General features: G+C 49.4%; 1 protein-coding gene across 2 annotated transcripts in view; it reads left to right on the top strand.

The window, feature by feature from the left end:
* The first annotated feature begins 8,571 nt into the window (after positions 1 to 8,571).
* PDZK1IP1 (PDZK1 interacting protein 1) overlaps positions 8,572 to 12,267 on the top strand; it is a 32,823-nt gene continuing 29,127 nt past the window's right edge. The window contains exon 1 of one of the 2 annotated variants that reach the window (XM_006126441.4): positions 8,572 to 9,050. In XM_006126441.4, the coding sequence (XP_006126503.2) occupies positions 8,984 to 9,050 (67 nt within the window). In that variant the 5' untranslated portion in view covers positions 8,572 to 8,983. Of the gene's footprint in view, positions 9,051 to 10,281; positions 10,451 to 12,267 lie in introns of those variants that run through there. The other variant, XM_089780406.1, reaches the window with a different exon arrangement.

The following is a 12,267-nucleotide window of genomic DNA, read 5'->3' as shown; positions in this document are numbered from 1 at the left end:
TAATCTGTGGAGATTTATTACATCGTCTACAGCCTGGTTCCTGCTTTCTCAGCCATTTGCCACTCCCTGTCCACGGAGGATCGGACTGAACAAGCCCATGATGTATGTCCCCATAACGCCTCCACCGGGCCTTCCTCTCAGACTCCGAGGGTGCAAGGCCTGAAGGAAATGTCCTGAGCAGCTGGGCCGATGTGCTGCACCAGAACAGAAGAGTGACCGGACCAAATTAAACCAGGATCCTCCTGCCCAGATCCTACCACAGGCTGCTCCAGAGTAGGGATGTAACCGTGTAACCGTTTAAACAGCTAACCGATAAGCATGAGCTTGACGATTACTATCATGGTTACACTGTGCCTCAGTTTCCCACCTCTACAATGCAGCTAACAGCACTGCCGTTCCTTACCGGGGTGTTGCAGGGATGAATTATATTAATGACAGGTCGGTGCTCAGATACGGTGCTGACAGTGACCGACTAAGTACTGAAGCCAGGCAGAAGATTGCTGAGAAAGTGGGTCTGAAGTCAACGGGAATCTTTCTGCAGACATTCATGGTTGGCCAGGCCCCTCCTGGTCTTGGCATGCTGACACTCCGCAGCTAGGGACTCAGATACATGTCGGTGCTTGAGTGCTTATAATTATGTGTAAAGCCCACTTGGTGCTTGAAAGAGAGGCCAGACTGGCAGCCAGGGAGACTGAAAACCCTCTCTCTGGGTCTGATCCAAAGCCCGCTGATGTCAAGAACCAGCCATTTGTCTGCTGAACTGCTGTGGCACGAGGAGCCGCAGGGGCATGCCCTGCCAAGGAGCCTTCGTCCTGAGCTGGAGAGACGCCCTCTCACGGGAAAACGAGAGATCAGTCTCTATCGCGATCATCCCTTTGCATCCTGGGCCGAACGATCTCGGGGGCTGGTACCAATGCCAGTGGGTGTTTCAGTAGCAGCCCACCGATCCATTTCCCACTGGCCGCTGACCAGTCATGAGATGGGAGCAGCTTCTCATAGCTACCAGCCTGGGTCTCTGGCCGGCCAGATGACCCTCATGGGCGGAGCCTGAGGCTCATGTAGAATCAGCTGAAGTCGGCGTAGCACTATGGCAGAGCTTTTCAAACGGGTTTTCTCGTGACCCAGTTGAAGAAAATTGCTGATGCTCAGGACCCAGCATAATTCTATCTTTTGACAAGAGTGTAGATTTTTTTGGGGGGGAGGCGAGGGGTTTGGGGTGCAGGTGGGGGCTCCAAGTTTGGGGGAGCCTCAGGGCTGGGGCAGGGGTTGGTGTTCCTGGTTGGGCATGGGCTTACCTCCGGTGGTTCCCCGTCAGTGGTGCAGTGGGGGTTGCTAAGGCAGCTTCCTGCCTCTCCTGGCACTGTGGACCAAGCTGTGCCCCAGAAGTGGCCAGCAGCAGGTCTGGCTTCTAGGCAGACACACACAAGCAGCTTTGTTTGCTTGCTGTTCTCACCCTCAGGCACAGACCCCACCCCCGCAGCTCCTTATTGGCCAGGAATTGGCCAATGGGAGTGTGGCACGAATACTCAGGCTGGGGATAGCACACGGAGCCCCCCCCGCCTAGAAGCCAGACCTACTGCTGGATGCTTGGTGGTCTGCAGTGTCAGGACAGGCAAGAAACCTGCCTTAGCTCCCCACATTGGTTACCGGGTCACCCTACAGCAAGGGGACCCAGTGGTGGGACACACAAGGACCCATCATTTGAAAACCATGGCACTATGGGACACAGGAGCCTGTCTGACTTGGGCCCTGGGCAGGTCCAGGATCCCAGAAGCAACACAGTGCATGCTCCATCACCTCCTGTGAGTTGTGGAACCTTCTCCACAACACAAACCACAGGGGAAAAAAGAAACTACTGGGATGCACAGGACTTTCACATACTAGAGGAAACAGTCCTACAAAATGCATCTGTGCTCAGACGGAGGTATAATCACAAGTCAGTGGAAAGGCAAAGCTAAAAAAACACAGAGCGTGCGGTAACAGCGAGGCATCTGACGTACCTGAGAGTCAATATATTGACAAACCTGCAATGACCAAAGCTCAACAACAGCTGAAACCTTTCCGGTGGCTTTCCAATCCCTAGATCAGAGCAGATGCATTAACCCAGTGAGATAAGCAGGTAGATTGTCCTATAGACTCTGAAGCAAAGAAAGCACCCTTGTTTGTCTAAAACAGATGATGACGGGTTGTTTGGTCCTAAGGAGCAAACAGAATTCCATTTTATCCCCAGCTACCACCCTCCACACACTCTGACCCTGTAAAGCACAAAGCCCCCCGATTACTAAGAAATCAACTGCAATTTTGGAAGGCAGATCACAGTTCTGGGCATGTACCAAAATCTGTGTTTTCAGGCTATCGCGAGTCACTTGGTCTTCATAGACATAAAAGTCAAGACATGCCATGTGCATAGGAATTTGAGGTCTTTCCCGTCATCCAATAATGTCTCAGTCCAAGGGTCATGCACAAATTGCATCATGGGATCTTTCCCATATTGCTAGATAGATGAGGGACCCTGGCTGTAGAAAAGGGGGCCCCAGTGTGGATAATGTAGAGAATGATTGGTGTGTCTGATCTCCGGCATGACTGCCCATAGAAATGCATTCAGTAGCTTGGGGTTAGAATCCTAGGGCTGGAAGAGACCTCAGGAGGTCATCAAGTCCAGCCCCATGCCTAAATCAGAACCAATCCCAACTAGATCAACCCAGTCAGGGCTTGTCAAGCCGAGACTTAAAAACTTCTAGGGATGGAGATTCCACCACCTCCCTAGGGAACCCATCCCAGTGCTTCACCACCCTCCTAGGGAAATAGTTTTTCCTAACATCCTACCTAGATCTTCCTCAGTGCAACTTGAGCCCATTGCTCCTTATTCTGCCATCGGTCACTACTGTGAACAGCCTCTCTCCATCCTCTTTGGAACCTCCCTTCAGAAGTTGAAGGCTGCTATCAAATCCCCCCTCACTCTTCTCTTCTGCACACTAAACAGACCCAAATCCCTCAGTCATGCCTCGTAGGTCATGTGCTCCAGCCCCCTAATCATTTTGGTTGCCCTCCACTGGACCCTCTCCAATGTGTCCACATCCTTTCTATAGTGGGGTGGCCCAGAACTGGACACAATACTCCAGATGTGGCCTCACCAGAGCTGAATAAAGGGGAATAATCACTTCTCTAGATCTGCTGGCAATGCTCCTCCTAATGCACCCTAAGATGCCATTAGCCAGGACTTAAAAACCTAGATAGAGATTCCACTATCTCCCTAGGGAACACTTTCCAGTGCTTCACCACCCTCCTAGTGAAATCGTTTTTCCTAATATCTAACCTAGACCTCCCACACTGCAACTTGAGACCATTGCTCCTTGTTCTGCCACCTGTCACTATGGAGAACAGCCTCTCTCCAGCCTCTTTGGAACCTCCCTCGGATAGAACGAGAGTATTTCCTTTAGAAAGAGCTCCGGTCTTGATTTAAAGACTCCAAGTAATGGAGGGTGACCACATTTTCCTAAGTAAATGGCTCTAACAGTTAATGACCCTCACATGTGCACCTTGTACCCTCTTTGCTTTGACTTCCAACTGTTCGGTTGTGGTCTACCTTTGTCTGCTAGATCCAACAGACAGGAGGGAACCAAGGTGGGAATCTGAGAGGTGGCAGAGGAAGAGGTCACAGGAAGTGAAATGGGAGATGGATGACCCAGGAGGTGTGCACAGACATTTTAGAAGATGGGACGGAAAAGAAGGGCCGGATTTTCCATGGGCTGGGCAGGAAGGAGCAGTAGCACAGGCAGACTCCTGGAAGTTTGAGGAGCAGAGGGAGGAAGGGTGTCAGAGATGAAGTCCCAGTTCCAAGCCTTAGTGACTGGCCGAAGGGTGGTGTTGTCAGCAGCCATGGGGGGGGGGGGGGGGGGAAATGGAGGTGGAGGAGGCTTCTGTGGGCAAATAGATGCTCATCGTTAGCCGTGGTAAGTCTGAGCTGGGGGAAGGGTTAAGAACATGGCCGATGGTGTATCAGAAAGATGCGGGACTGGCTGGTAGGAGACAGATCAGATATGGAGAACATTTTGAGCCATCATCTCTGGGATGACACTGTGGTAGGGATGTAGTGTTAGCCAGTCGCTAAATACGAGGGGAGAGGATGAGATGTCCGTGGGACTAATTCCACTTGCGGCGGGATCTTGTATCTTCTTTTGAAGGATCTGATATTGGACACTGTTAGAATCAGGATTTTGCACTGGAGGGACCTTGGGTCTGATCTGGCTGATGCGTTCCATTTTCCTGTGCAAGTGGATAAAACTGCTTGGGAATAATCGGACCTTTTCTCAGAGCCCTGAGGCAGAACATTCACAAATCAGTATTTTGATGGCTTGTGGCTCAAGCGGCCGCTTGCCATTTCAGAGATACAAGCTTTGATGTAGCCAGTAGGGTGAGCAATGCTATTGCTGGTTCTTCCAGGGCCTTTCTTCTTGTGATAAATGCCCCTGCTTGGGCTATTTATTACAGTGAATTCTACATAATGGTGAACTAGTGAGTAAAACTGGAAAATAACTAGGCTTGGAAGAAACAACAAGGAATTCTGTGGCACCTTAAAGACTCAGATTTATTTGGGCATCAGCTTTCATGGGCTGGAATTTGACAAAGTGGGTTCCAGCCCATAAAAGCAGTCTGTTGCTGAAACAGACTAACATGGCTACCCCTCTGAAACTAGGTTTGGGAGGATTCACTTTTGATGGGTGAATGTTGATAGAGCATGATTTCACCAAACACATGCAAAATGACACAAAAATATTTCCTTCAGTTTTATAGAGGGGCAAAATAAGGCCTTGTCAATGCTATAAGGAAGAATGCCACTGCTTGGATTGATCGTCTGGTTTGACTTAGTGAGTCTAGTTAAGACTTGCTAAATCAAACTCAGAGGACGCCCCTGCCTGCGTCAAGTACTCCTCTTTTTGCGAGGAATAAGGGAAGCCAATGGGGCGTTTGCTCCCATTGGCCTCCTGCTGTGGGGATGCCAGGAAGCTCGATTTATGGTATGACTAGCTCAGTCATATTATGGATCCAGCATTGTCCCCTCAGCTAGACAAAAACAATTCTTTGGGGTACATTTTTATACAGCGATACAAACAAGTTATACGTCACTCCTGACATATCAGCTTGCCACCTTCTGTTGCCTCGTTACCACCCCTCACCTCACACAATTGCTCATCTGAAGAAGTGAGTTGTGCCCATGATATGCTATATCTATATATTTTTTGTGAGTCTCTAAGGTGCTACAGGACCACTCTTTTTTAGTTTTTATGGGTTTTTTTTAAGTTACAGACTAACACAGCTACCCCTCTGAGACTTTTATCCATCATGCTGTCAATTTAGACCTGGTCCTGAACCTGGGTTGGTATGTTCTTGTTATCTGTGAGGTGTGAGTTGGCATTGAGATGTTTCTTCTTGAGGTGTTTTGTTACCACCCCTCTGGAATGTGCTTACGGTCTGTGCCTAGCACCACTTAGGTCTGAGTGGTTCTGTCATATCAGCCCTGTTCTTGCCAACTTTAGTGAGCAGGCCTGCCTCTTGCTCACAGCTTAGCTCTGATTTATATTTGCAAAGTCTCGACCATTGCTGTCTAAGCCTCACTCATCATACCTGGCCTGTGATATGTTTTTGTTTTAGGCACGGCCGGATTAAGACCTTTAGAGGCCCTAAGCACTGAAGAGATGGCCCCTCGTATGTAATTCAAAACAAAAACAATACTATACCGTCAAATAAAATTGTATTTTTCGAAATGACACAAAACGTATGTGTCTGCTGAAATGAAAATAGCTTCTTTCTAGATTTTCTGATTGCAAAATTCTGGATAAGTTCATCGAAGCTGACTCGACGAAGCATGTCCGCGTCCATACACAATAGGGAAAGTGAATCAAGTCTGTCCTGACACGTTGTTCTCTGAGGGTTTTTTTTATTCTTTTCCGCTGAGAAAAAGAGCGTTCTGCGGAGTTCTGATTTTTTTTCCCCATGATGACGACTTCGATATCAAATTTTTTCCAACAAAAAAATCTCGGTTTTTTTTTGGTGCCCCTGCTTTGCTGGTGCCCTAAGCATGTGCTTAGTCTGCCTACTGGGTAATCCAGCCCTGGTTTTAGGCCCTCATCTTACTACACGTATTACATACCTTAAGCTGAGCTGCTGGGTCTAGGGTAGGCTTGGCCTAAGAAACAGTGTTGCTTAGGAACTTAGAATCAAAATCCAGTGAGTTACGGCTTCTCAAACTTCACCTCACCACAACCTCCTTCTTACAACAACAATTACTACATGACCCCAAGGTGGGGGACCAAAGCCAGAACTCAAGGGCTGCAGTCCCAGGCAGGAGGCCTGTAACTTGAGCCCTGATACCCAGGCCAAAGCCTTCAAGTTTCAGGACCAACCCCTGGTAGTGGGGTTCAGGCTTGGCTTTGGGCCTCTGGAAGTCTAAGGCAGCCCTAGAGACCCTATTAAAATGGGGTCATGACCCACTGTTGGAGAACTGCTTAGTTCAGCTTTCGAATGAGGCGTGTTACAAATAGACTAGCGACTGAATAGCAAAGTCAGGGTGGGTGTGGGTATTCCCTGTGTGTGTTTTGGCAAGTGCTCTTGACAACACGTGAGATAACGGTTTAGAAAGCTTTAACTTTTTTTTTTTGGAATCTCATCATCAACTGTCATTAAGTAATTGTCTGACCCGCCAAAGTTTTGCACAATTGGGAAAATGTACATCACTTAAAAAAAATCTAAAAAAATGCTTACAATAAATGTGGCTCTCCCTCAAAATGATTTATTAAACAATTTGACGTCTGACAAGCCTAAAAATATCACACCAAGATCAGCAGTGTGTTTGGAATGCTGTCAGTAGCTAAGTACAGCCCGTAAAGGAGTCAAAATGAAATTTCATTTTTGCTTTTTCACAAACCAAATACTTGACTTTTGTTTGTATCGTGGGAGCACTGAAATGGCTAACAGGGTAAGGCCCGTTGTGGTAGCTACTCTGCAGACACATAGTAAGCCTCAAGAGTTTGCAGCTGAAATGGACAAGATGGACAAGGCTGGAAGAAACAAAATATCGGTATTCCCATCTTGCACGTGAGGACCCGAGGCACAGATTGCTGAAGGGACTCCCCCAAGGTCTCCCAGGGAGGCTGTGGCAGAGTCAGGAACTGAATTTAGATCTGAGAATGTAGAAAACATAGACAAAAACTTTGGAGGCTTGGTTTTGTGGGGATTTAATTTTCTGTGTCGCCACATCTCATGATTTTATCATGAGCCTTATCATGGTGTTTTCCTTAAAGCCCAGTTTCTGGAGTGAGATGGCCCTAGGAAAATCTCAGCATTTACTTTTTTAAAATCAAGTTGCTAGCTCATATGTCAAAGCTCAAGTACCCCGCCCATTTATTATTTTTAGAATTTTACAATGTGTAGGACAATCTCATGATTTTAATGATTAGGGCTATTCATAATGCATCTGGCTCATAGACAAGTATTTTTAAATCACAAATTTCCATTCCCATGTTATTTATAACCTCTCAGATAACTGAGAATGAATCTCATTTACTTTTTGCCGCTTGTTTACTTTTGGGTTTATTATTTTCCTTTCCCCCACTTAGACAAGAAGGCTAGACAGATCAATTTCAATTTTGTTTATAGTCAGTTTCCCCTTGTCATTATATTTTTGTCTTTCAGCAGCACAGTGCAATTGTACCTGTAAAATTGTCCCTGCCCCAAGGAGCTTACAACCTCAGCAGCAGTACAGTGTTGAAACATCTGGATCTCAGGCGTCTGCCAAAAATGTTGAGTTGTTACTGTTGTTTTAAAAGTAGAATTCACCAAAACTATTATTTTTTTAAAAACAAGAAGTGGGCTGTGCCCAGGAAAGCTCATGATCCCATCTACATGTTTTGTTAGTTTTTAAGGTGCTATTAGACTATTTGTTGTTTTTTAAGTTTTTCCTGTTACAGACTAACTCGGCTCCCCTAAGCTTTTGAATATTATTTCTGCAGTTCTAGAGGCTGCTTGGACTCCATGGGTTTGACTATTTGGCACAGCTTGGAAACTGAGCTGGTTCTCAGATCCTAGATGCCTACCACCTGAGCTAAGAAAAAAGTCTCCCTTGCTGTATAGGGTCTATGACATGCTGGTTCGATACCCCGCCTGTGGAGTATATCTTCCATGCAACTATTTCTACAGTCACACTTTGAAGGCTGAAACAAAAAACAGGACTATGTAGCACTTTAAAGACTAACAAGATGGTTTAATAGGTGATGAGCGAAGTGGGTCTTTAAAGTGCTGCATAGTCCTGTTTTTTGTTTCAGCTACACCAGACTAACAGGGCCACATTTCTATCACTTTGAAGGCTCTTAGTCTATCACCTGCTATATTGGGGAAGCAAAATGCAGGACAATGTAGCACTTTAAAGACTAACAAGATGGTTTATTAGTCTTTAAAGTCTTGTTAGTCTTTAAAGTGCTACATTGTCCTGCATTTTGCTTCAGCTACCCCAGACTAACACGGCTACATTTCTATCACTATTCTATATTGGGGAGGTCTTTAGGTGACGCGGTTCTGTTTTGGGGCTGTGGGCTTATCTCCAGCATCAGGTAAACACTCCACCGCAGGCTGCCCCGGCCAAGAAAGAATGTGCGGATCTCCCTATCAACTCCCTCAATCCCCGCGGGGAGTAAATACACACGGCCCATTGTCTCTCCAGGAGAGCTGCCGGTGATTCAACGCGCGGCTGCAAACTCCCAAACCAGCGCAGACGCCGCTGAGTCACCTGGCCCAGCGAGAGGGAGCCGCAGGTAGCCAACCCCATCGGTGCCTCTTGGCTCTGGCGGGATTGAAAGAGCCGCTGGTGCGAGCCCGGAGCGGAGCAGGGCAGGCAGCCGCGTCTGGGTGCGATCGCAACCTCCGCTCTACCGGAGCAGGGCTCCCCAGCTGCGCCCCTGGCCGCGCAAAGCACAGCTGCTCGCCAGCCATGCGCGCTCTCCGCCTCGCCGCCCTGTGCGTTCTCCTGGCCCTGCAGCCGGCGGATTGCCAGCAAGGTAGGTGGGATTTGCTGCTTTTCGGGGGGGATCGGGGGTGCACTTGCTGATCCCGGAGGGGGGCTGCTCTTTGCTGCCGCAGCCACTACAGGAGTGGCCGCAACCCGCTGTCCTGGGGCACCGATAGAGACGAGCCCACCCTGAGCTTCCGTGCGTAAAACCCACCTCACCTAGGGGAAGGAGATGGGGCTGTAAGACACTTTGCGGGGGGGGGCGGGGGCTAAGGCCCAGGGGTTCATCCCCCCCAAGCCTGCTTCCCAGCAGCCACCTCTCCCACACCCTGAACCCTTCACTTCGACCCCACCCCAAAGCCTAGAGGGTCCCACAAAATCTACCAGCTCAGCCCCCTTCCCTAGGCTCTGGCGTGCCAAGGAAATGTGGGACATGTCATTCTGCTTCTCAGTGTGTGTGTGTGGGGGGGGGGGGGGGAGTTGCTCTTGTGGGGCCCCCAACTGGTTTTTCTGTGGGTCAGTGGCTTTGGGCCAAAACCGGTTTCCCACCTCTGCTTTATCAGATGCTCTGGCAGGGGCACAGAGGAATCACAGAGTTTGTGAATATTTCATGTTAAGCTCTGCAGTCACTGGGGGCACGGAGGGGAGACGTGTTTGCTGGGCAATCTAGTGGAGACAGCTTACCAGAAAGACCCAGGTAGCTTTTACCACCCTGAGCCTGTGGCTACCTCCAATCTGGAGCTCAGCTCCATGGAGATAAAACCTCCTCCGGCCTTGTCTTCATAGAGCTAGCAGGTTGGCAAGAAAAGCACATTCTTTTATTTCAGGACACAGCGGTAGGTTTTTGATCATTCTTACTCTGGGACCAGGGCTCTGATACTTTCCAGATGACGACAGTCCTTTTGGAGTCAGACTGGCCTGGCGGGTTCCCAAGCCACCCCCCACTTAAGAACAACTTACTTCCAAAATCAGATATCCAATATTGTCACACACATTAGTACCCAACACGTGCCAACTTTCTCCTTTTTTTTTTTTTAAACCACAGAACTGTAAAATAAATCCACTGAGACATTCATCTGGCACTTGCATTTCAGGGTATAGTGCAGGGCTGGGCAAAATACAGCCCAGGGGGCCAGATTCAGCCTGCGGACTCCCTGCTTGACTCGCTCCTGTACCTCCACGCTGGCTGCCGCAGCCTTTTCTCTTTCTCAGCTGTGAGCTCCTGGAGGAGTGGGAGTGGTGCTTCACGGGATGCTCCCGCCCCCTGCACGATCCCATTGGCCAATTTCTGGCTAATGGGGGCTGCCTGTTTGACGAACAGGCAGCTTGCGAGGCACCCTGGCCTCCTCCCCTCAGGCAGCAATGCACATGGCCCTTGCAGCCTGTGCCGGGGCAAGGCAGGGAAGCTGCCTGAGAACCCTGCTGGGCTGCTGGCTGGGAGTCACCCAGGTAAGTCTCCTGGCCAGAGCCTGCCTCAGCCTCTCTTTTGCCCCAACTCCCTACCTCCCCCACTCTTGCCCCCTACCTCACATAAGCCAAACCTTCTGGCCCCCTTTTGCACCCATACCTGCTCCCAGACCCTGCACCCTAATGCCCTGCCACAGGTCACAACCCAAACCCCTGCACCTACTCCTGTCATCCAGTCCCGTGCCTTAGATCACACCCCCGTCCTGCCATGGGTCACAACCCAAACCCCTGCTCTCCAGTCCAATGCCCCAGATCACAAGTGTCTCCTTCACCCAAACTCCGTCCTAGACCCCATTCCCCCTCCTGCACCTCAATCCCTTACCCCAAGTTCTCTTCTGCATCCAGCCTCCATCCCAGACCCCGCCCCTCCTCCATTCATATCATGGAAGCATGCGGCCCTCGATCACTTTCCAAAATCTTGGCGTGGCCTCCCCATCAAAAATTATTGCCCACCCCCAGGATAGTGTGTAGAGCGGCGTAAACAAGTCAGTGTATGAAAATTTAGTTTGCACGGACTTTGCTAGAGATTTTTATGCAGCTTCTTGTAAAATTAGGCAACATCTAAATGGGGTGGTGTCCCCCCTAGAAGACCTCTGCATACCCCAAGGGTATGTGCACTCCTGGTTGAGAGCCACTGCTTTAAGACCTAGGCAGTGACAGCTTCCTAACGGTGTGATCACACTGGCCAAAATACCTTCACAAAATTGAGGGCTTGCCCACTTTTCACAAAAGAACGACTGGCAATGAGGCCTCATTTTTATTAAATACCACAGGATATGTAATAGCATTCTCTCTCTCTCTCTCTCACACACACACACACACACACACACACACACACACACACACACACACACACACACACACACACACACACTAGGTTTGCCAGATGGTTGAAACAAAAATACTGAACCCCCCCCCCCCACCACCACACACCAAAAAAAACACTGGGAAAAAGATCTGTTGAAGAAAAAAAAGGGAGGGGGGGGGAGACTAAAGCTGTTGAGCAAAAAAAAAAAAAAAATTAAAATAAAACAGCATTGAAACAGCATGTCCCCTTTAAGAGTGAGTAGTGAGTGCAGGGATAGGAACAGGGGAGCAGTTGAGCACTGAGACCCAGGGGAGTCATTGCTTCCCCTTGGTCTTTTTGCTGGTAGCCATTTTTTGCCAGCAGCCTTGCAGAAACAGGTAAGCATGGGGTCTGGGGTTGGGGGGACTGGGGGTGTTGGGGGTTGGGGGGAGCTCAGGCGGGGGGGTCCGGGCGCTGAGTATTTGTAGGGTTGCCAGGTGCCCGGCATTTTTGCCTCCTGGCTGGGGAAAAAAAATCAGAAAATACCAGACATCTTAGGTGTCCGGTATTTTCTGAATTTTTTACCAGTCAGGAGGTGAAAATACCAGACTGTCTGGGTGAATACCGGACACCTGGCAGCCCTAACACACACACACGCATGTGCATGCACGCACACACACACACACATGAACTAGGGATGATGGCTAACTGGTAAGCCTCCTTTTAACAGGTGAAGCTTACTGATTATGGTTAACTGGTGAGGGCTGGAGCAGACGGGGGCTGCTCCAGTCCCACAGGGCCCACCATGGATGGGAAGCAGCTCCCTCCTACAGCGGGCCCAGCCGTGCCCGCCGTGGGCAGATGCACTCTGGCCTGGCCAGAGCATCTTCCGCCCATGGTGAGAGGTGCGGGGGGCGCTCCAGCCCAGCTGGGCCCAGCAGTCCCCTGCTGGCCCCATTTAATCAGTTACCCTGTTAAACATAAAGTTTAGGTGGTTAACTCATTAAAATGG

The sequence above is a fragment of the Pelodiscus sinensis genome, chromosome 9, assembly GCF_052426305.1.
Source record: "Pelodiscus sinensis isolate ZL-2025 chromosome 9, ASM5242630v1, whole genome shotgun sequence".
NCBI lineage: Eukaryota > Metazoa > Chordata > Testudines > Trionychidae > Pelodiscus > Pelodiscus sinensis.
Note: the sequence above shows the minus strand (reverse complement) of the source record. Positions and strands in the feature narration are given on the sequence as shown.